The sequence below is a fragment of the Oryzias melastigma genome, linkage group LG10 (assembly GCF_002922805.2).
Source record: "Oryzias melastigma strain HK-1 linkage group LG10, ASM292280v2, whole genome shotgun sequence".
NCBI lineage: Eukaryota > Metazoa > Chordata > Actinopteri > Beloniformes > Adrianichthyidae > Oryzias > Oryzias melastigma.
This window is the reverse complement of record NC_050521.1, coordinates 27,516,364-27,539,226: the sequence shown is the minus strand read 5'-3', so window position 1 is coordinate 27,539,226 and position 22,863 is coordinate 27,516,364. Positions and strand designations below refer to the sequence as shown.

The following is a 22,863-nucleotide window of genomic DNA, read 5'->3' as shown; positions in this document are numbered from 1 at the left end:
AAGAGTCAAGAATGGAGCAGGATCAATATCCAAGTTCAGTTGGATCAAGAGTGCAGATTGCATCATGGGTAACGTGACACCCCCTCAGATAAGGCCGGCTCAGTAAATAAATGCAGACCTCAGTCTGCTCTGGGAATCAGACCTTCGAAAGCCCAAACTCTCTGCAGACCCGGCTCTGACCCGGCTCTGACCCGTAAACGTCACACTCTGGAGACGCCTTTCCTCCCTCGGTTTCCGATGGCGAAGTCCGTGGCGCTGCTGGCCTCCGGGCGCCATATTCCTTATGGATCCACTTTCTGTCTCGTCCCAGTGGGAAGCTGCGGATGCCAGACTCCCGGTCTTCCCTGCATTAGGATCTACGAGGCTGGGATCGACAGCAGCTGGCCGCCCTCCAAAACCTTCCGACCCACCATGATGGCGTCCAGCGACGTGGACGTCAGAGCCGATGGTACGAGACCCCACCCTGTCTGTTTTTACTGACGTTCATTTGTTTGTTTTGATGATCCTTTCTTCAAACTCGAGCTCCTAGAACGATCAGAACGTGGTCATCAGGACGCTCTGATTGTTTTCACACGGCGAGGACACATTCCTCCTCAGGACTCGGCATTTCCCGCTCCTGTTTGACAGCCACCTGCCGGTTTGGTGGATCTGAATTATAAAAAAATCTCCTTTTTTAGCTGAGGATCAGTATGATGTAAGAAAGTCTTCAGAACGGGCCTGAAACATGGAAACCAAGAACCTGAAAGTGGATTAGATTGAACGTAAACGTTTATTTGTCTTTGTACACGTACAGCAACATTTAGAAGCACTTTCAGGTCATGATTTATTAAAAATAAACCATATAACTTATGATGAATACATGAAAAGTTTTAATCATTAATTAACAATCAGTAAATAAAAAGAATTATTTGATTCTACATTTGCAATTATTAGATAAAAAGTGGATCATTTAATAATTTTTTAACAATTAATGAATAAAAACATCACACGTTTACAGTTAAATCATAAAAAGTGTATTATTTAGTTTTGCTCTTTAAAAAAATAAATTCAATCTCTTAATTAAATTACAATTTTTATATTTTTGTACATTTTTGATACTTATCTGTTATCAAAAATGTTAGAAGCCTTAAGGAATCTCTGCTTAATTCTGTTTTTTTACGATTAATTCATATTTTCCGAGTTTATTCCGTGATCATCTTATTTATTAGGACGCTGGCGTTCCATCGATGCTTCTCACCAAATAAACGTTTAGTTTGTGACTGCAAAGCATTGTGGGATTGGAATGCAGCGAAAGGAGGTCTGAGTTTTTCCTTTTGGAGGAGACCTCCTGTCCCCTCGGGGTCAGAATAGATCCAGATTTAGATCCAGATCCAGATCCAGATCCAGGCAGACCTTCCCCTCCGACGTTAGCAGCAGACGCCGTCATCCTCCTGCTCTCTCTGTCCTCATTTCATGAAAGAGGAGAATCTGATCAATCTGGAGGAGATGAATGCAGAAGTCACGAGCTTTTATAAAGACGACACTTTGTGCTCCAAACAGGATTCTGTTTGTTAGAATCAGACTCAGACTCGGCTTAAAGCTCTGCGTTCTACAGCTGTAATAATTCTAATGTCTTTTATTCTGAAGTTCAAAGGAAGTTCACTAGAGCTGATTTCATTTGGAGAACTGGGAAAAGGTTGAAGGTTTTTCCATGTCTGAATGACCCACATTCTACTTCCTGTTCCACACAGCTGCAGGTCCAAACAAACCTTCTCTCTTTCCCTTCATTGTTCTCAGACCAGAACCCGTCAGAACTGGACGCCTTGTGTCCGTCTCCTCCCGGGCCGGCCCGACCGCAGCGCAACTATGAGCGGATCGGAGGAAGAGCGGGAACTTCGTACGTCTCTGGAAGCTCAGCGAAGCTCTCAGCCGCCGTAATCGGATGAAATGACCTTCGTTTCTCCTCAGCTTTTTCCAGACGCTGATCCACCTGCTGAAGGGGAACATCGGAACCGGCCTGCTGGGCCTCCCTCTGGCTGTGAAGAACGCGGGACTGGTGGTAAGATAAATCCTGTAGAGCAGGTCGAGCGAGGAGACGGAATGTGGTCAGACTGTGAGATGTTCTAGCAGAGCAGAAGGATCGGATCTCGTGACGTTCTCACATCAACGAGAAGAGATGAGATGATGGACAGAGGAGAAACGGAGAAGTGATGGAGGAGCCTATTATATTATATTATATTATATTACATTACATTACATTATATTATATTATATTATATTACATTACATTACATTACATTATATTATATTACATTACACTGTACTGTAGTATACTATTCTACATTACAATACATTGTATTGTAGTATCTTATACTACATTACACTTTGCTCTACTGTACTATACTATACTACATTACATAACAAATCTACTTTACTGTACAACACTATACTACCTTACATTGTACGATACTATTCTACATTACATAATATTGTACTATACTAGACTACATGATATTAAATTACAATTTACTATATAATACCACATTACATTAGACTGTAACATACTATAGTACATTATACTACTTTACTACATACTGTACTATATTACATTGCACTATACTATACTTTTCTACCACTGAGAGATTCATTTATTACGTTTGATTGGTTTACATATGAAGCCTCATAGAAAGAGCGTTTTATTCAGTGAAACTCATTAGGGCTGGGAATCACTGGGTACCTCACGATACGATACGATACGCGATACATGGCTCACGATATCGATAATATCGCGATACTGCGATAATTGGTAAAAATCCTCTCTAATAACTACCATTATATAGAACATGTTTTGGGGGGAAATATATCCCCATTTGTCTTTTTTACCTTAAACACAATCATACTAAACAACTTTTCTTATTTTGTGCAACAAATTATACACACTTTTGTGCAAAATGGTTGAAATCAGTAATACTATGACTTTGACAAACATTGACAACAACCAAATTGGAATTATCTGTCAGATTCAATGTTAACAATAGTAAACATGATCAGCAGTGACACTACTTAGTGCAGAATTGTTGTAAACAGAACAAATATTAAATAAGTCAAGTAGTGACCGCTATCTACCTCCAAAACAACGTCACACCAAAGGATGATGAATATAATGTTTTACAGCCTCTCTCAAAATTGACCTAATTTTTCGTGCACTTTTCTCTCACTTGAAAAGGGCTGAGCATCCAAAAATAAAGGCTGATTTACTCAAACTGTTACTTGAGATTATTTTTCCAATTTTTATCATTTTTCCATTTGGTCAGTCAGCAGTCAATAGGTAAAAACCTTAAAACACACATAATAATGGCATTAAATATAATTTTAAGTGCTTCAATTAATTAGCAACATCCCTAATTTTACAGTGAATTCATGTACTTTAGTTTAATTACATTTAAATTTAAGTTCATACATCAAATCCTGCTTTTTTATTTAAGAATTACTTTAAAATTAACATTAGCAACAAGTAATTACATTGTTTGAAAACGTCACATTATAAATTTATCAAAGTTACACCGTACAGCAGCAGGTTAAAAATTGAAGTGCATGAAAGCGAAAATTCCGACGCTCCTTGAAGCATACACAGACAACTGCGTAGCACGCGCTCAGTTCCCATAGCAAACAGAAAGTAAGAGATCGCTGACATTCTAGCGCTCAGACAAAGTCACTTCTTACCGGCTGGATCTCCTACAGATGGAGGATAAATGCTGACAGGTAGACATGCTTCACACACGCGCTACAGAGCCTGTATCTCACCGGTGCTTCTCCCGAATGAGCGCGTGCATCGCTATTAAAAGTCCGACGCAGCGTGCGCCCATAGTTCCGGCGCGCGACTCAGACGCTCAGCGCTATAGCCTCTTTAAATGAAAATATAATATCGATACTCGGTGAGAACCCATCGAGAATCGATCGCAGGACTAAATATCGCGATATATCGCAATATCGATATTTTGGCACACCCCTAAAACTCATTACTGCAGCATCCAAAGTCTACAATCATTTCATTGATGGTAGTTGTGTATCAAACGTTGATGCTGAACATAGCGAGGTGGTTTTTAATGTTCTAGCATCAGCAGTCTAAGCAGCTGTCTGTGGTTCTTGGAGGATGGACTGTCAGCTCGGTTCTGCTCTCCATCGTAGATCTCACCTTTTAAGGATTTTCAGTGAAACTTGTTTGGTTGTCCTCTGTGTCCAGCTCGGCCCCATCAGCCTCCTGATCATGGGCGTCATCGCCGTCCACTGCATGCGGCTGCTGGTGCAATGCTCCCACTACCTCAGCGCCAAGTGAGTGAAGCAACGTTTGACTGTCTTTGTCACCTGCTCCAGGTAAACACCTCCGAGGACGCCACCTGAGCCGTGATCTCACGCTGGATCCGATCCACATCCGGGAACAGAGAGCAGCTTCCTTAATGAACGGATGAGAAACATCTAAAATAGTCATTAGTCTATTGAGACGTATTCAAATCAAACAGAAGTACAGAACAATGATCATGTAAGGAGAGATAATGAAGTAGAAATCATCTGACAGAGTAAATCTCCACTTTCTGGACGGTAATCCTCGGCAGCTGCAGGTGTTCAGACCTTCACCTGTGATGTCGCTCGGCCGCATTAGGGAGGATTTAACAGATCAAGAGCGCCAGCGGAGGCGGGAAAAGCTTCTGCTCCGAACAGGAAATGGAGACGAGAGCCTGCAGAGAGAGAGAGAACTGCTGATCTGATATGGATCTACTGCGTCATGTGACAAACCGCCAGCTCAGAAACTCTCAAACCTTCTTCTCACGTTGAGACTTCAAAAGGTCAAAAGTCAGGAGGTCCAGGCTCCTGAAGTGAAGCGTCATTTTCTCTCTTCCTGTTGTTTCTGAAGACCTGAAGATGAGTTTGCTTCATGCAGATCGTGGAGAGAAGCTCCCGACTGTCCTGAAGGTTCTTGTCTTCTGTGTGTCCAGGATGAACCGGCCGTCGATGACCTACGGCGAGGTGATGCAGTACGGCATGGAAAACGTCTCGTGGCTCAGGAGTCGTTCACACTGGGGCAGGTGAGGGAGTCACTGGTGTTTTGGTTTACCTGCAGCTGGTTGATCTGGACTCAACGGTCTTTATCATAAAAAAAAATCAACTTTTTAGAGCTTTTAGGGGGATTATAATGTTAATTCCTCACAAAAAACACTCAAAGCGATATTTTGATCCATTTATACATCTCTGAGAACCAGCCCCTTCCAACCCATGAGAACAAGCTCACAAAAATAACATTTTAATCAAATAGTAAAATATATAATCATTTGTATGGATGTAGTTTACTATATCAAAATAATAAGCCCTTTGATTTTTAATACAGATAAATAAATAAACATTTGTCTCATGAAACGTGTGAAGTACATTCTATTTAATGTTTCCATTAGTTTGTAAACTGATGCTAACAAACAAACATAAACTGAATTAACTGAATTGTCCTCTGGGGACTAATAAAGTTATCCTAAAAACCTTTATTTAGATGTAATTGTTGAACAGAAATCTAAATTCTTACAAACTAAAATAGACTAAACCCAGCAGAAAGAAAAACAGAAATCTATAAAAGAAAAGAAAAACAAAAGTCAAATGTAAAAAAAAGTTAAAATATTTATTTAAAATGGTATGAATTAAATCATTTTTTAAAATATATGTTTTAATATTATTGAAATCATTTAAACTTTATCACCATCAGAAATGTTTACAAGGTAAATTATGTCATTTACATATATATTTGTGTTTGTATTGTAAATACTTTTCATTTGATTTGCAAAACTGTCAAAAATAAAATATGTTTATATGGAACACATGCTGATGTTGAACTGGGACGAAAACTGGAATTAAAACTGGGATTAACACAGGAAACAGTCTGTAATCTATTTGGGATTAAACCTTTGATAAACCAAGGATTAAAATTCAAATCTAGAATAAACTCTGGGATTAAACCAGTGAAAAAATCTAGGGTTAAATGTGGGATTAAACCTTAAAAACACATTGATAGATAACACTTTATTCATCCCCATTAATCTAGGAATCTAGAATAAACCCTGGGATTAGACCAGCGACATAACCTCGGGTTAAGTCTGAGATTAAACCTAAAATAAACTTGGGATAGCATCTAGGGTTAAATATCATCTTAAATCTGGGATTAAAGCAAAACAAACATTGATAAATAGATACCACTTTATTCATCCCATCAGAGGTTTGTCCTGGGATTAAATTTAGGACAAACCTTGGATTAAACCCAGGATCAAACAAGTATTTAGGATTAAGTGAGGAGTTAGACCTGAGATTAAACCTGAAATAAACGTTGAATAACATCATTGATTACGTGTGGGATTAAAGTCTGGGATTAAACCTTGGACTAACAGTAGTGGGAATATCTGAGGTTAGATTTACAGATGTTTGGATTAACTTCATCACATTATGTTTTGTGGTGGTTTGGCTTCATTTTTTAGTTTTAAAGTTGTCAACTGAACCAAAGACGATGTGGTCAAAAAACAGAAATATTCTTAAATGTACATATTTATGCACAGAGATTTAAAATATTAGAAGTTAAAAACCTTAAATCAGAGTCGGAGTCTCCAGTGGAAAATCCCCTCTTTCCCAGAAAGGTCAAACGCCTCCTGACCTGCGCTGACCTTCATTGATGTTTAAAGAAATTTCCTAAAGTGCTTCACAGAAGGGGGGGGGGGGGGGGTCCATTGAAGTTTCCATTGTTTTTCTGATGGATTCTGCTGGTTTTCCTTTAAGAATCAATCAGCTGCTTGAACTGATGCTCAGTTTCTATGAGTTCTGGAAGATCTTAGAGATTCGATGATTAATCTGAGCGTCTGCAGCTTCTCTGAAGCTTCAAGATCATGATTAGAATGATTTCTGAAACAGATCATTGTGTCACACTGAAGTTTTTTCCAACCAAAACCCGTTTGGTTTTCCTCTTCCTCACTCGTCTCTCTTCCTCTCAGGTGGACGGTGAACTTGTTCCTCATCATCACTCAGCTGGGCTTCTGCTGCGTCTACTTCGTCTTCCTCAGTGACAACGTCAAGCAGGTCTTTATCACGCCGGCGCACACGCTCCGCTGCTCTTCTTCCTCTGCCAGAGTCTGACCGCATCTCGATTTTCTGCTGAGCCCCCAAACACTGAGAGGAAATCCATGTTTTTATCTGTGGAACGAATTCTCCGCGGCGGCCGGTCACATGCAGACGGCTGAAGGTTCCCGCACGTTTTGTAACGGCTGGAGATTTCCATTGGAGCTGGAACTCATGACTCAGCAGTTTCCTGAAGGAATCGAGTTATAGAAAAAAACTGGAAGTTTACACACTGCTGGAGAAGCCCCGCCCCCCACGCTGCTGTCAGAACCATCATTGGTCCAAACGCTCAGTCGGCTTAAACCTCTGATTGGATCTGGACGCCCATAGAAAATGGTTTATTCCAATCTAATAAAGTCGATTAAGTCGCCGTTTATCCAAATGATGGCGATCGGTCAGAGTCAATCTGAGTCATCGTTTCTATGGCAACCACTCTCACCAATCAGAAGTGAGCTAGTTGGAAGGCCACACCCCTAATGCTACATGAGTGACAGATGTGGGGACCATCAGGCTCCGCCTACTATTACTGAGGAATCTGATTGGTCAGTTTATAACTGAAGCTACAAAAAAAAATATCTTGAGGAAATAAAGGAGGATTATTAAAAACATTTGGGATTTTTGGAGCTAGCAGGTACTTCCTATTTGGAACGCCAGGGGGGCGGGGCCACTCTGTCCAGTTCTTATATACAGGCATTGCTTTAAACACTTCTTTAAGGACCACAGATGTTTTATTTTCCTTTAAAACTATCAGATTTAACTCCATTATTTCATTATCTTTAATTTGAAGGATTTCTCTTGCACTTCTGCTTCCTGCCACTAGATGGAAGCAACTAGCTTCCTTTTCTCTCATCAGCAAAGTTCATTTATCAAACAGTAACTGTCTTTTCTTTTAAAAAAATGACTGTTTTAGAGGAAAATTCAACTTTAAAGAAACGAGGAAACAATTTTGTGAAATTCTAAAACTATGCTTTTGAAAATAATTGACAGATATGCTTAAATAGAGAATATAAGGTGACGTAAAGAGCTGGAAGGTGTCAATAAATGATGGAATAAGTGAGTGGAATCAGTCAGGATTTATTCCTGTGGTTTAAAGACGAGCTGCTTCAGTTTTTCCATGAAGTCTTTGGCTTTATTGTCAGTGCGGCGCCGCTCCAGGCGGTGCTGGTCTTCGTTAAAAACTCGTTCTGTTCGTTTCTACCGATTGTAGTTTTTTTAGTGCCGTTCTTAAGATCCTGGTGATGCTGCCGTAACCCGTGGAGCTGTGGGGGCGGGGCCTCATGGGGCATAAGGCTCAGGCTGCACCTCCACCTCTACGTTTAAGCTGACATGATCACGTGATCAGAAAGGTTATCGTTCTAAATGTCAGATGAGAGCATCTCCGTCCTGATTGGCTCGCCGCCTTCCCTCCTCAGGTGGTGGAAGCAGCCAACGCCACCACGGGGAACTGCCACATGAACTACTCCAACCAGACGGAGATCCTGATTCCCAGCTTCGACTCCCGCCTCTACATGCTCTGCTTCCTGCCCTTCATCATCCTGCTGGTCCTGATCCCCAACCTGAAGTTCCTGGCCCCCTTCTCCCTGCTGGCCAACCTGGCCATGACCGCCAGCTTGGTCTTCATCTACTTCTACTCGCTGACGGTAACCTCCATGTTCTCACCAATCTCTGTCTCACCTCATTGCTGAAAAACGCTCAGCTTATTTCAGGTTTCCCAGAATGCAAAGCAAAATGTGGAGCTGAGAAGCAGAGATATGCAGCCAGGCTGATCAATACTGCATGAACATCTGGAAATTTAAATTATAAATTGAGAAGATTGGGAAAACTATGAAAAGGTTTGCTGTTTTTAAAAATCAGTATGTCACACTCTTCTGCTCACCTGTGAGCTCATCACCTGATTGGTCACCTGGAGGATTCTGAGCCTCCAGGTGAGCTGTTTTCTTGCTGCTGGACGTTCAGGTGCAGCTTCTGTTGGTAGAAGAGTAAATATGAAGAAACGTGGCCTGAAGGTGTTTCAGGAGCTGAAGAGCAAAACTTCTGAACGTTCCCAGCTTCTCAGATGGATCCGATTTGTGTCAGGAATGTCCGATCCCTTTTCTTTAGGCCCCATCTGCTTCATTTGATTTAGAGAATCTGCTGATCCCAAATCCTGATCTGGCTCTCATTTTTATTTTATTGACTGGTTTTGAAAATCATTTAACTTCTATGAAGTTAACAACCAAGGGGAAAAAAAATGTTAATTATAAACCTGAACTCGACTTAGAATTCATTTTTATAGCCAAACTTTGGTCATAAATGAGATTTGTTCTGTTATTTTACATCCAAGTTTTATTATTTTTTATGATTTTACCTTCAAGTTTTATATTTTATTATGTTTTCATCTTAAAGCTTTTGTTTATTATGTTTTTATTCACTTATTTAATACATTTGTTTTTTATGTTTAATGTGCAGAACTTTGTTCAGTTTTAATTGTGTTAAAGTGCTTTATAATTAAAGTTATGATGATGACAGGAAAAAATGTCAATATTAACAAGAAAAACTAGGTGATAATTAGACTCGTGATAAAGTTTTAGTTTTTGGAACATTTTATGATTCTTCAAATGAAAAAGGACTTTCTTTCTAAATGGTTGTAGCCTATATAGGATGATGAGTATTCAGGAGTCGCTCATATCAATGTAAACATTGATTTGGTTTTGTTGCTTTGGATAAGAGTTAATTCATTTTTATGCTTTAATCATTTTTTTCCACTTTGTAGACGGTCCCTTGGCAGCAGTCTGTCCGTTTGATTCTCGTTAAGAAGAAACAAAAAGCATCTTTTTTCTTTTGAAATACGGTAATAAAATGTCCTGATCTGCTCATGAACGCCGACTTGTAGGAGAGGATTTACCTGTAATAATAAGCTTTAAATATCAATGCAATAATTAGAATAAAATAAATATCCGATCCCTGCTCCAGATTCAACCTCCGGTCGAGTCTGAAACGACAGAATTGGGACACATTTCTGAAAGTTCTCCTCTATCATGTCTGGATCTACAAACTTTAATTGACCTGAAACAGATTATAATTAGTTTGTTTGGGTTTGTGTCCTTTTGTGATGACATCTTTGTGTTTCCGAGTGGCAGACGACTGTCGTAGAGCCTTTGACAGCAGAGAACGAGGTGATTTGATAAACGGCTTCATGTGAATCCTCAGGATTAATGTGAGCTCTCCTTTATTATCATGAAAGAACACCAAATGTGTTTTTTTCAGCATAGCTTGTTTATCAGAGGCTGTTTGTTGTCCTTCGTTGACACAAACAGATCGTGTTGGGTTCTCCGTAATGACGGCGCCGCTTATTTCCAGCTACACACAGAAGAGCATGATTGCATTAAATAATTGCTACAGGCTAAGGTAATTGTCAGGCTTGGCCGGCAAATGAGTCCAGGAGAGCCGGGGTGGGGGTCCTCTTTGCACAAGGTCTTATTGAATGTGATTGGCAATTATCCACGGAGAGGAGCTCTCGACTGCTGATGTGCTGAGATATCGGAACTTTCTGCTGTTCAGGCGTAGAGGACCACGTCTGTCATGATATCACTGAGGACTTCTGCTCCTCTTCTCCCCAGAACATCACATACCCCATCAACCTGCCCAAAGTCGGGAGGGCCAAAGACTACCCTCTGTTTTTTGGGACGGCCATCTTCGCCTTTGAGGGGATCGGAGTGGTACGTGAACGCACCACGCCGCAACTGTACGACAACCACACCACCTTTCTATGAAACCACAGAAATGTTTGGCATATTTTAGCTAAAATTCATAAAATGAATGAAACTCTCCACGGAGTTCCACAGGGATCAGTGATTGCCCCAGTCTCTTTTATTTTCATTAAAATGTTTGCCAAAATGATTCCCTCTGTAACCAGATTAATTGATCAGTTATTTCACTATTGATTTAAATAAATTAGAGGTTTGAACCAAACTTAAAGATTATGTAAATTTATGCTTTTATTAGAAAGACTTAAAGACATTCAGGCAAATGAACAATCATCAAAACTTCTGTCATTTTTAAGTAAGATTTACAATAGATAATATTTATAAATGTATATAAAGATGTTTAAAAATACATCATTATAAATTCAATAAACATTCAACTGTTTTTTTGATTTTAGGAATCAAAAATAAAATTAAACTTTTTTTTTATTTCAAAGTCGATATTTAAATGTTTGTTCCTGTAACAACATTTAAAATATTTATAAAATATATTCTGCTATTTTTCAGTGATTCAGTTATATAAGAATAATAAAAATAGTTCTGTTATGTTATTAAATAAAAATAAATAACATAAAAAATGTGAGAAAGAAATTGTAAATCATTTTTCTATCAGTTAGAATATGTTTTTAAATAAGTTACCTGTTCAAATAAAATGTAAAAACGTTTGAATACATGGGAATAAATCAATTTTCACGACTGAAAGAGAAAAAGACGATTTTATTTTGATGAATCTAAATGAGATTGATTAATATTTGTTTTAGTGCTGTCATGCGGTTCATTTTTTTGTGCGATTAATCTAGTTAATCAATTTTAATTTCTATATTTTTAACCTAATAACTGCTGTTAAAAGCCTAATTTTGAGGTTTTTATTTTAAGTTTGTGAAAACTTTATTACGTTTTCTTTTATTATTATTATAAAAAACTTCCAACCTTTACTTTGACACCACCAAGGGTCATTTCTTCCAATCTTGAACAAATAAAATAAAAAAAGACAACAAAAAACATCAACAATTTAACAAACAGTAGGAAGACTTTCTGAACAATACAAAAACTATTTAGAACACAAACTTCTTATTGATCCCATAATTCAAATGTTAAAGGACCTTATTCTACACTTTATCAAGACAGTAGAAAAGACGAGAGTGATTTTATGGTTTAATTTAACCTGTTTGGGTGAATTAGATCATTTTAAAGACTGAGATGAAGCAGAAAATAAACGGAGAAGAGAATCTAAGAGGAAGAAATGAAACTACGGAGGAATTGAAACATTTAGACTTCAATGTTTTTAAATAAACTTTTGCTTCATCATCTGAACAGAAACAAGCGCTAAAGCTGAATCTTCCCTCTAAACCCTTTTGGTCACAGGAATCATTGACTCACCTCTCTGTGGTTGTTCTCCTGCAGGTTCTCCCCCTGGAGAACAAGATGCAGAAGCCGGAAAAGTTCTCTCAGGTTCTGTATTTGGGGATGGGCATCGTGACCTTCCTCTACATCAGCCTGGGGACCATCGGATACATCTGCTTCGGGGAGCACATCGGGGGGAGCATCACTCTCAACCTGCCCAACTGCTGGTGAGTCTCCAGGGTCTGGAAGACGAGTCTGAAGCTTCATGATGGAGAAGAGATTATAATGTCAACGTTTAGTCAGCGTTCACACTCCAGGGATCCTCCTGCTCCTTTCTGTGGGTAAAAACTCAATCACACTTTCAGAGATTTCAGCGATGGAAGCAATCAAACGTTCAGCTCCTTCAGGACATTACTGCTTATATTTTTGGTATTCACTTTATAGCTTTTGAAATGTTTTGAGTTTTAAGTAGATTAGCAACAAGCCTCTAAATATATTCATGGACTATGTTTCATCTTTTAATAGTCATTAAAAAAAAACTACTTAATATTTTAGCATCATGCTAACATTTTTGGCTAATTTGTTATCTACTGAGAGTTTTTTAAGCTAATTTAGAGTTTTGCTAATTTAGGTAATTTTGGAGTTTAGCTAATAATTAATCAATGTGCTAGCTTTTTGGCTAATTTGGTATCTGCTAAGATTTTTTGGGCTAATTTGGAGTTTAGCTAATTTTTTGGCTACATGCTAACGTTTTTGGCTAATTTGTTATCTACTGAGGGTTTTTTATGCTAATTTAAAGTTTAGCTTCTATCTTAGCAACATGCTAACTTTTTTGGCTAATTTAGTTTACTAAGGACTTTAAGCTATTTTGGAATTTAGCTAGTATTTAAGCAGCTAGCTAGCTTTTTTTGGGCTGATTTGGAGTTTACTCACTTTTAAGCAACACACTAAATATTTTTACAAAATTGGCATCTATTAGGGATTTTTAAGATATTTCACTACAAGTTTTTTGGAAATTTTGGTCAACTTTAGCTCTCTTTCATAGTTTTGTAACAAAGTTTCTTTTAGCAAATGTAACATTTTGCAAATAGCTTTAGCATTTTTAGCAAATCCCTTTAGCAATTAAAGTTAATTGCATCACAATTTTCACCAAAAGCCTCAGCATCTTCAGCGACTACTTTCATCAAAAATCATTCCTACTAGCATTATTGCAGGAAATCCAACTTTTGTAGTTCTTTAGATTTATTTTGGTGAAAATGACGTTTTTTCGCCTCGTTTTGCTCCTCATCGTCTGGCTCACATGCCTTCACGCTACCGTCTGCTCTCTAAAAGTGTTCTGGACTCTGTGAGGTCGACCTCCATCAACACATTCCACCGATCATGCGTGTTGGTGGAGCTGACGTCGGATTAGTTCCTGTGGTTCTAATTAGGAAGTGTTGTTTCTGTCTCTCAGAGGATCTAGTTAGGATGTTATTGAATGAATTTGTGTTTAATCTAATTTGCGCAGGCAGCTCCGAACTGCTCGTATTTGAGCACAGAAACTCCAAATGAATATAAATGATCGGGGCGGAACGGCTGCTGTCTCCGGGGCTTCGCAGCAGCTTAATCCAGCCGCGGCTGAACTTCTTTAGGTGAAAAAAAAAAAGATTTTCTTCAGCAGAGGTTTTTGCTGCCCGCAGTAACTTCTCCGATCTTGTGTTGTGCAAACAAACTGGCTTTGATGTATCTGTAAATGTCGACTCCAGCACTTCCGTTGGACCACAGGACTTTTTCTTTTTTTCCAGGAAAGCACATTTTAAGGCTCTCGGAAAATAATCTGCAGAGTTTGATGTTCTCTCAGATGCACTTGCTTCAATCTTGAGGATTTCTTACAGTTTGGATTAAATGTTTGAACTTTTGGTGGTTTTGTTATAATTAGAAAGGTTATTAAACGGCGTCCAAAACCATCCAGGTCTGAGTTCGAACACGCCTGTTTCAGCGCCTATCCAGCAGGTGGCAGTGTGCACGCTTTATAAGAGCTTACATGCGCCGATAAATGAAAGAAGAAGGCTTTTAGAGCTAAAGTTGCATTTTATAGGGGTTTGAGAAAATATTGATACTTCATTTGGCGATTCTTGTATTGACAAATAATGAATTATCTATAAGCAAAAATGTATTTCAGCGACTTACTTTTGCTTTCTACTTAAACCCCGACCACTAGTTGGCAGCACAACACACACAGAGCCTCTTCGAGCAGATTTACACCGCACCAAAACAACAACAAGATCTTGAAATAACTACTTTGGATAGATGTGAACCCAGTTTAAAGTTGGTGAACCTCTGAACGCTTCAGTTCTTTGGAGGACGAAGCGTCTGCAGCTCCGTTTAATAAATGTCTTTAGTCACTAGAAGAAAGAGAGCATTGGAAGCCATAGATTAGCTGTTAGAAACGAGGAGCATGAACTGAGGTTCTGGTTCTGACCCAGTCTCTTCTTCGTCTCTAACAGGATGTACCAGATTGTGAAGCTGCTCTACTGCTTCGGGATCTTCATCACCTTCGCGCTGCAGTTCTACGTTCCCGCCGAGATCCTCATCCCTCCTGTAGTCGCTCGCTTGTCGGGCCGATGGGAGACGGCGGCGAGCCTGGCTCTTAAAATTGTCCTGGTCATCTTCACCTGTGAGTAAACGCTCTTTAGTCTGATGTCAGTAAAAGCAGTTTCAGCTGATGATCTGGATCTCTAGCAAGGCTCTCACGGCCAATCAGCAGCTCCCACAGGTCTGCAGGGCCTGGAACCTTCCTGCTCAGCTGCTGAGGTCAGGGACACTTATTGGATTTATTCTCTTTCGCTGAGACGATGTGTTCATCACACAGTCCATGTTTAGTGGAGCTGCACAAACAGAACCTTTTCTGGACTCTAAAGGTGTTAAGAAGTTAATGTTTGTGAGTCTGCTGGGACTGACTGGAGGCGGAGCTTTTCACATGTAAATGCTGGACGATACGTATCGAGTGGGCGATAGAAAAGTGACGATTCTCCTCCATCGTTTACACCGTTTATAACCTAATTTGATCGATTATTACCCCAAATATGTCATTAAACAGCCAGAGATGATTACGCAGGTGTTTCCTCGTCAGAGTGGACACAAAGATGTCTAAAAGTGAAAATAAAGACAAATTAAAAAGATATTTTATATATATATGAAAATTTGTGACATCCAAGATCTCAGATTCATGATCTTTATAAATATGGTAGAGTGTCATAAGATATTTATTGCTCAGGAATACAGAATAATGTTGGATTTTACTGCCGAATGTCACCAGAAGTAAACACATCTTCAAAATAAAATGTCGGTGAAGCTTCCTGTTTTCAAAGTAAAACTAGCGAGAGCTTCTTTATCTGTTCAAAAAATAAGACTGAAGTTCTGAAAGAAAACCCAAAATATCCTCTTTAACATCAGAGCTTTAGCTCCAGTGTTTATAGTGTTTTGGTAACTTTTTAACCGTTGACACAGTTGACGTAATTCTAGCAGAATTTTGTGCAAAAATGTTTTTCCACCAAAACAAACCGCCTCCATTTATCTAACGACATGAAGCAGTTCAGAGACAGTTTGAAGAACTTTCCTGAGCGATTTTCTGGTTGACTTTGTGCTTTTTTTTTTGTATTTGATTAGTTCTGTAATGTTAAAAAAGTGCTAATCAGTGAGACTGCTGCTTTCTGCCGCTCAGCAGACCCGAATCTTCATCCTATTACAGCGCAGTTCAAAAGCCATCGTCCATAATGCCACGGGGAGTTCATTAGTGCCTGTGGTTACTCTCAGAGTCGTGAAGTGGCCTTTAAAGCTGGATGATGTGCAGCTCTGTGAGAACAGCTTCAGCTCATTTCTTTAAATGTACTTTCTCGTACGTCTCTGAAAGATCCTCCGAGTTTGTTGAAGCTTTCGCTCTCTCATTACCAGTGGAGAACAGCCTCTGGTTTCCTGTTGTCCAAACACGGACGCTCGGTGTTAAATGTTCTCCGTCCCCAAGAGGACGCCACAGAAAGCACCGAGGAATTCCCAGTCAAGTCGAACATGAGAGGCGAATCGCTCACGTCTGTTTTCACGGTTCTGTGAACTCGATGCATCTCAAAGCATCTTCATGGAGGCTGTTGAACGCAGTGATGACATCACTCACTGGAGCCTCTGTAAACTAAAATAGATTCTTCTTTTTTATCTAAGCGTTTGCTTTGAACCTGCAGCTCAGATCTCCAAGAAATGTTTGAGTTTTGTTTAAACCGTTTTAGTAAAATGATGCTCAGGTTCAAGAGATTATCAGCTTTTGTTGTCAGAAGTGAGTCGAAATGTCCAGATCAACCTTTAGATAGAAGTCATAAAGTATGGGATTATTTATTAGTCGATACGACATCCCTGCGCATGTTCAAGCATTCCTCCTGGATAAGTCACTTCAGAGTTTTGACCAAAAATAATGCCATAAAAAGACCTTCGAGGGGCTTGAATCCCTCCGTTGGTCCGGTCGCCGTTTGTGTCCACATGAAGTTCAGGCTTTGGGTCGGCACTTCTCTGAGTTCCATCCAGCTGCTGAGTCGGCAGGTGGATCTCCCAGAGTCGCTTTGTGAAACACTTCCAGGCATCTGCTTGATAGGACGGGTGACACGTCCTCCTAATGCATCCCACAAACACATCTGCTCTCATGCTGCTTCCCGGCAGCCCCCCCCCCCAACCGCGCTCCCCACGATTGCTATTGATCCACATTCAGCCGAACTGCTGATTCTCGGACTCTTTCTTCATCTGCCGACGCTCCGGTCTGATGTAGAGACGCCGTGCTGCTGCTGCAAAGGCACCTTGATGCTCGGCGAGGAATCTCCTCAACATTCATTTAGAAAGTTCAATGCAGTCACAGCTGTGAGCGGAGAAACACGCACAAGTACCCGCCCTACGCCCTTATAGCCCTTATAGCCTAAAAACTGTCCTTACAGGCGGATACGAGCTGTCCTAATCCAAATCCTGCAGACTGAACTTTCATTTTTAATTCTATCAGATTCTGAAGGAGAAAAGCAGGATCGGAACCTCGACCAAACATAGAATCAATCATGTCGACCGTCTGAGTCAGCAGCTCCTGATAATGACTGCATAACCAAAACTACCTAAAGAAAACAAACAAACTAAGACTGCGAAGGTCCAAACTAAAATAACAAAACCCAGCAGAGTAAGACTGCTGGGGAAAGAACAAACAAACCAGCAGAGTTCAACCTGCTTTAACATTTAATGTACGTTTATTAGCTGCATGTTTTGTCTGAAAACAAACGTAATCACTTAACGTAATAAACGTGAGTTTTGACTTCCTCAAACGTGCAAATACCCGTATTTACGTAGACATCCCTGACTTCGAGTTTTCATTGCGTGCCGAGCCCGATGTGATCGTAGCTTAAGGCTTTAGCTGCTAGCTCGTCTGCAGACTCGTGGTCGGGTCTTCTCTGCGTTTCTGAGCTTCAGCGTCTTCGCTGTGACTCTAATCATCCAGAATAACTGTGCTCCTCTGCCCCCCCGTGAACCTTCCTGCTCGTCTTGGAGACGTTGTGTTCACGCCGTCGTTTTATCTCGCCGTCGCTGGAGTCCCTGAAACGGGTCAGTAAATTGGCGGCTTTGATTTGGAGTAATTGCCTCTCGTGAACGGATGCAGAAAGGATTTGGGGATCGGCTCCGGCCAGAGCTGCATCCTCACTTCAATGTATGGAGAGATGCTGCTGTAAGTAGAGCTCTGTGCTCTTATCATACACGCTGATAGATGGCACTAATTAAACCCGAATGGAAGGAGTGTCGATAACACATCGACATTGTGAGATTTGGATACTTGTGGAGGCTGGAGAGCGGCTCTGCTCTGGTTTTGATGTTGTTTTAGGAGAGAAAAGCCCAACCAGACCTTCTGAACAGCTTACTTTGTCAAAAGCTCCGAGAGGAAGGCGTAATTGGGTTTGGAGCGGCCAAATCAATGTCCAATCCTGGTGGAATGAGGAGGATGGAGGTTCAGGTCCACGTTTCAGAGATCTGAAAGTGAAGGATTTGATCAAACTCTGATCCTTCTGTCATCAAACGGCTTTTGTTGTTTGAAAGATCAGAGAAAAAAATGTGGATTTAACTTCAAAACTTATACAAATTCAAAGTAAAGTTTCCAGCTTTATGTTTTTGACGTCATTCTGTCATAATTTGACGGGTTTTCTGAGCCCTCCACTGTTTTGTTGATACTGATTAGTGATCTCATCTTTATAATCTTATTAATATTTTCATCTTAAACCCCCGAGATGAGTCATCTCACAGTGAGTCATTCTGTTTATTTTCATTTTTTAAGGACAAACGTGCCAGTTTTTTCAAAGCCAGTGAATTTCTGCCAAAACCCTGTTTGATGGCCTTCAGGATTTTATCTTTTTTTTCTGCATGCATGCGCTGCAGGCCGTCTTAGAAAAGGAGCCTCCAGAAAAACATTTTAGGTTCGATATTTCCTGTGAAGCCAGGATTTAACCCAACAGCAGCATCATTATTATTCATAATATACGTTTGTTTGCACTTCAGTCGTTTCATTTTTGAATACATGAGTTCTGGACAGATTTACTCTCATTTCTTTTTTTTTGTTTAATGTCACATTTCTATTGTTTAAAATGATTATATGTGGAGAAAAGCCTCTTTTGGAGGGAGAGGTCCACTGGAGCTCCGGGTGATTCTATCCGGCCCTCCAGATCATTTTATTGTTATTAATGACCCGATGTTATCCTACTCTCATTTCTAACTGGTAGAATTTAGACAAAATATATTTTTATGGAGAGTAAAATATTGAAAGTTATTAAGGGTTTAAGTTGATTTATTCTGGAATAATATTCATGCCTTTTTATTTTTATTTCTTCATACAAATCGTTGTGAATCAGGATGGAAAAAAAAGATTGTATTTGTGTTGTAGAAAGTACACTGGGCGGGGTCACAAGCTCCCAGCTCCGCCCCATTCTGATGCATCCACAAACAGATCCATGAACGTCTTTGTTTTCCTCGTCTGATCTGGAATCTGGATCTAAACTGGACAGCTAGGCAGCTCTGATATTTCTCACCGGTTCTGTTGCACCGCTAACGTTCAGTTCGGGCTGTAAGCTAGCAGGAGAGCACGTAACTAGATGGATGACGGGAAGTGGGGGGGGCTTGCTCCCCGTCAACAGTCCCGCCCACAACTCAGAGGTGAATTTCTAATCAACTCCTGCTGTTTTTTAGAAACTGTTCTAGAAATCGAAAGTTAAAAATAAAAATGGATAAAAACGACATAATTATAATTAAAGGACATCTGGGAATTCTGTGGACTTAGACCAACAGATCGGCGTGGGACTCTAACTCCAGCTCCGGCTCCTCAGAGGATCTTCTTTGGAGCCACAGATCGATTCTGCCGTCAGGTCGGACTGGGATCATGTTTTTACAGCACTGAGGAGACGAATGAAGCAGCAGGGCGTCCCGGCCGGCTGCAGCTTTGCAGTTGTTTGTCTTCATTCCCTTCCTTATGTGCGCTTGGAGCTCCGTGCACGTGACTCGTCTGCTGTACAGGTCTCTTCACGTGAATGCCGATCAGCTCGTGAACAGCAGGAGAAACGCTCGGCTCTCTGTATGCAAAGCGTCTGCAGGGCGCCCTGTGGTTTCTCTGGCGGCCGCTGAGGTCTGCTGTGAATGTGGATGAGGGGCCGGTGGGATCCCCCTGATCCCTGAGGAGGACACCAGGGATGGGCGCTGGAGGTGGAACACCTGAGCTGCTGCTGAAATGCACGGAGCCGATGGTTCGGCAGCTGACAGAAAACCAAAGCCGATGTTTTATCCCAGCAGACATTTCAGTAATTGTGTCCGTTTTAACCTTGTTAGTCTGAAATGACGAGCGCCGATCCTCTGAAGGTTCCTCAGTCAGATCAGCGAGCGGCGGCGGAGAAAAGGCTTTCAGGCCGCAGGAAATGTCACCGACTGATGTCTCAGAAAGCGTCTCCTCAGGAGGGGGGCTGAGACGGAAACCTGCACGCCGCACGCCGCCTCACGGCCAAACCGTTCTGTGTTTCAGGCTGAGCTCATACGTTCAGATAGGAGGAGAACGAGGATCGGCTCCCCTCATTCTCCTCGTTCTCCTCGTTCTCCTCGTTCTCCTCGTTCTCCTCGTTCTCCTCGTTCTCCTCTTTCTCCTCTTTCTCCTCGTTCTCCTCTTTCTCCTTGTTCTCCTCGATCTCCTCGTTCTCCTCGTTCTCCTCGTTCTCCTCGTTCTCCTCGTTCTCCTCGTTCTCCCACTCCAAAGGTCACTTCCTGCCAGTGCAGTTTGAAGTGAGCCCTGCTAAACTCGCAGCAGACTCAGTTTGTCGGTCTGCTGCCGCCCTTTGATGCTGTTTGCTGAAGCGTCTGAGCCTCCAGACGGTCAGACGCTGGTTGACGGACAGCAGACTGAGCTTCTGTCCATATGTCTGCTTCCACCGGCCTTTTGAGTGTTTTTATTATCGCAATGCTGAGTCAACCCTGAAGCTCTGGGGTTTGAGGTGAACTGCAGTTTGTAGGATCAACAATACGTTTGGCACAAACGTTTGAACCATTTTCCCGTCCTGTTTGTCTGTGAGTCTCTGTTTAACAGACTAACATTTAAATAAATGTTGTACATGCGTCACAGAAGAAGTGACTGACATCTGGTCATGATAAACACCAAACATCAAGACTTTTTAGAAACTTTAGATTTTTAGAGACTGCAGCTTTAGAGGTTTTGGAGAGTTTGAGGACTCATCATCTCAAAGAGAAGATGGCATGGAGAAACCTGGTTTAAACCAACAAAATGTTTCATCTGAACTGAAGGAAAGAGTATCTGCACTCTTAATTTGAAAGAACCAAAGGAAGAAGAACCAGACTGATCAGGAAATGCTTCATTTATCTGTCAGTAACGGTCTGATCTGTACCGGTCTGATCCGCACGGGTGTGATCCGTCTGATCCGCACCGGTCTGATCCGTACCAGTCCGATCCGTACCGGTCTGATCCGTACCAGTCCGATCCGCACCAGTCTGATCCGTACCAGTCTGATCCGCACCAGTCTGATCCGTCCGATTGGCACCAGTCTGCAGCGGCTCACCGGTCGTTTTCCCTCCAAAGATCCTCCTTCATCTGGTCTCCTTCGCCGCCGGCTGCGGCGCCGCGGCTCGCGTGTGTTGTTAAGCTGTTGACGGGAACAGGAGAGGACACGAGGAAGACGCACCAGCCCCCTCTTCCTCAGCTCTGGCCGTGGTCCCGGAGCGCGGTGTCACAGAGGTGGCCCGCCGCGTGCTCGCCGCATGCCGTCCCGCTGCAGAGCTGTCACTTTTGATGTTTTTTTGTGTCCTCTCTGAACGCTGACGGAGCGCGGCGGTCACGTTCACCTCGTGGAGCCGCTCCACCTCTGCGGTTGGCCTTTGGTTGTGTTCCTCGCTCAGCACATGTGATTCGTCTGAGAGACCCCGAGGTCAGACGGCGGCTGGCGTGACGGGCGGGATGAGAGAGACTCTGTCAGCACGCCACTGAACAGAAAACGCTAAAACACCAAAATAATACTACTGTGGTTTTAGTTAGTCTGTTTTATTAGATTAAAGTCATATTCATTTAGTCTAAAAACATATATGAGTTTTTCACACAGTGATTGTCAGGAAAAGAAATTCACCAAAATAAGAGCTCATACACATATATAAAGAGATGCAAACTTCTCCTCACCATGTGGAGACTAGTTTTACTCTCCAAAGAGGAGAAAATGCTCGCAACCTTCAAAATAAAAGTCTTTCACGATAGATTCATTTTTCTATCACGATAAATATAGTAATCATTTTACCGCCCTAGTGTAACTTCGTTAGTCGACGTAGGAGGTCTCACCCTCAAGGTGCGTTCACACCGAATGTGATTCGTGGGGCGGAGGCCGCCACTTTCAATGTTAAGTCAATGGAACAGACGCGACATGAGGCGATCTGAAGTCCTGCGGCGTGATTTAAGCAGCGGGGTGCGAGTTGGGCAGCGTGGCCTTGATTTAAATATCTGAAGTTTGACTGGTCGCTGCGTCTACCAATCAGGAACTCGGCTTTGGACACGTGATGCTTTCAGTGACTCGAATATTCATCCAAAGTGAGCGTTTTTGTCCTGAACATCTCTCTTTTTCATTAACCTGCTAGAGCTACAGGTTGTCAGAGTTCATCTGGTTACTTTGGGACGACGGCGAGAAAGACTCTGGACAGATCGCGTCGACTATTTTAATAATCGATTAGTCGACTACTCTAGCCTGTAGCCCTGATGGGTACAGAGGATGGATGATAGAAGTATGAGGATCTATTCTGTGGAATGATGCAGTCCACCTTAAATCTAACGACCCCCCCCCCCCCATTTCTCTTTACAAACGTTTCTGTTTGAACGTCACTCCAGCAAGTCAACAGGTCAATAAATGAGTAGAGACTCGTGCAGATGAAATGACGAGAGAAGACGAGGACACGACCATGCCGTCTGCAGCTGCAGGTCTGCCTCACACGCCGCCGCTCCACGGCTCTGCGGCGTCACCCATGCCTCATTACCGTCTCCGTCACAACAGCGGTCGGCGGACGATGGCGTGATGCAAGCTTCCCCGCCCAGCGTTTCCCCGAGACGCCGACAGCAGCTGACAGTAAAGGTCAGGTCTGAGGA

General features: G+C 41.6%; 1 protein-coding gene across 1 annotated transcript in view; it reads left to right on the top strand.

Moving 5' to 3' along the window:
• Positions 1-22,863, top strand: part of slc36a1 (solute carrier family 36 member 1) — a 46,180-nt gene that overhangs the window by 4,020 nt on the left and 19,297 nt on the right. Inside the window, exons 2-11 of the mRNA XM_024260409.2 lie at positions 311-448; positions 1,777-1,876; positions 1,948-2,038; positions 4,223-4,311; positions 4,974-5,063; positions 6,999-7,083; positions 8,535-8,762; positions 10,722-10,820; positions 12,270-12,436; positions 14,696-14,865. Coding sequence (XP_024116177.1) covers positions 412-448; positions 1,777-1,876; positions 1,948-2,038; positions 4,223-4,311; positions 4,974-5,063; positions 6,999-7,083; positions 8,535-8,762; positions 10,722-10,820; positions 12,270-12,436; positions 14,696-14,865 — 1,156 coding nt within the window. The 5' untranslated portion in view covers positions 311-411. The remainder of the gene's footprint in view (positions 1-310; positions 449-1,776; positions 1,877-1,947; positions 2,039-4,222; positions 4,312-4,973; positions 5,064-6,998; positions 7,084-8,534; positions 8,763-10,721; positions 10,821-12,269; positions 12,437-14,695; positions 14,866-22,863) is intronic.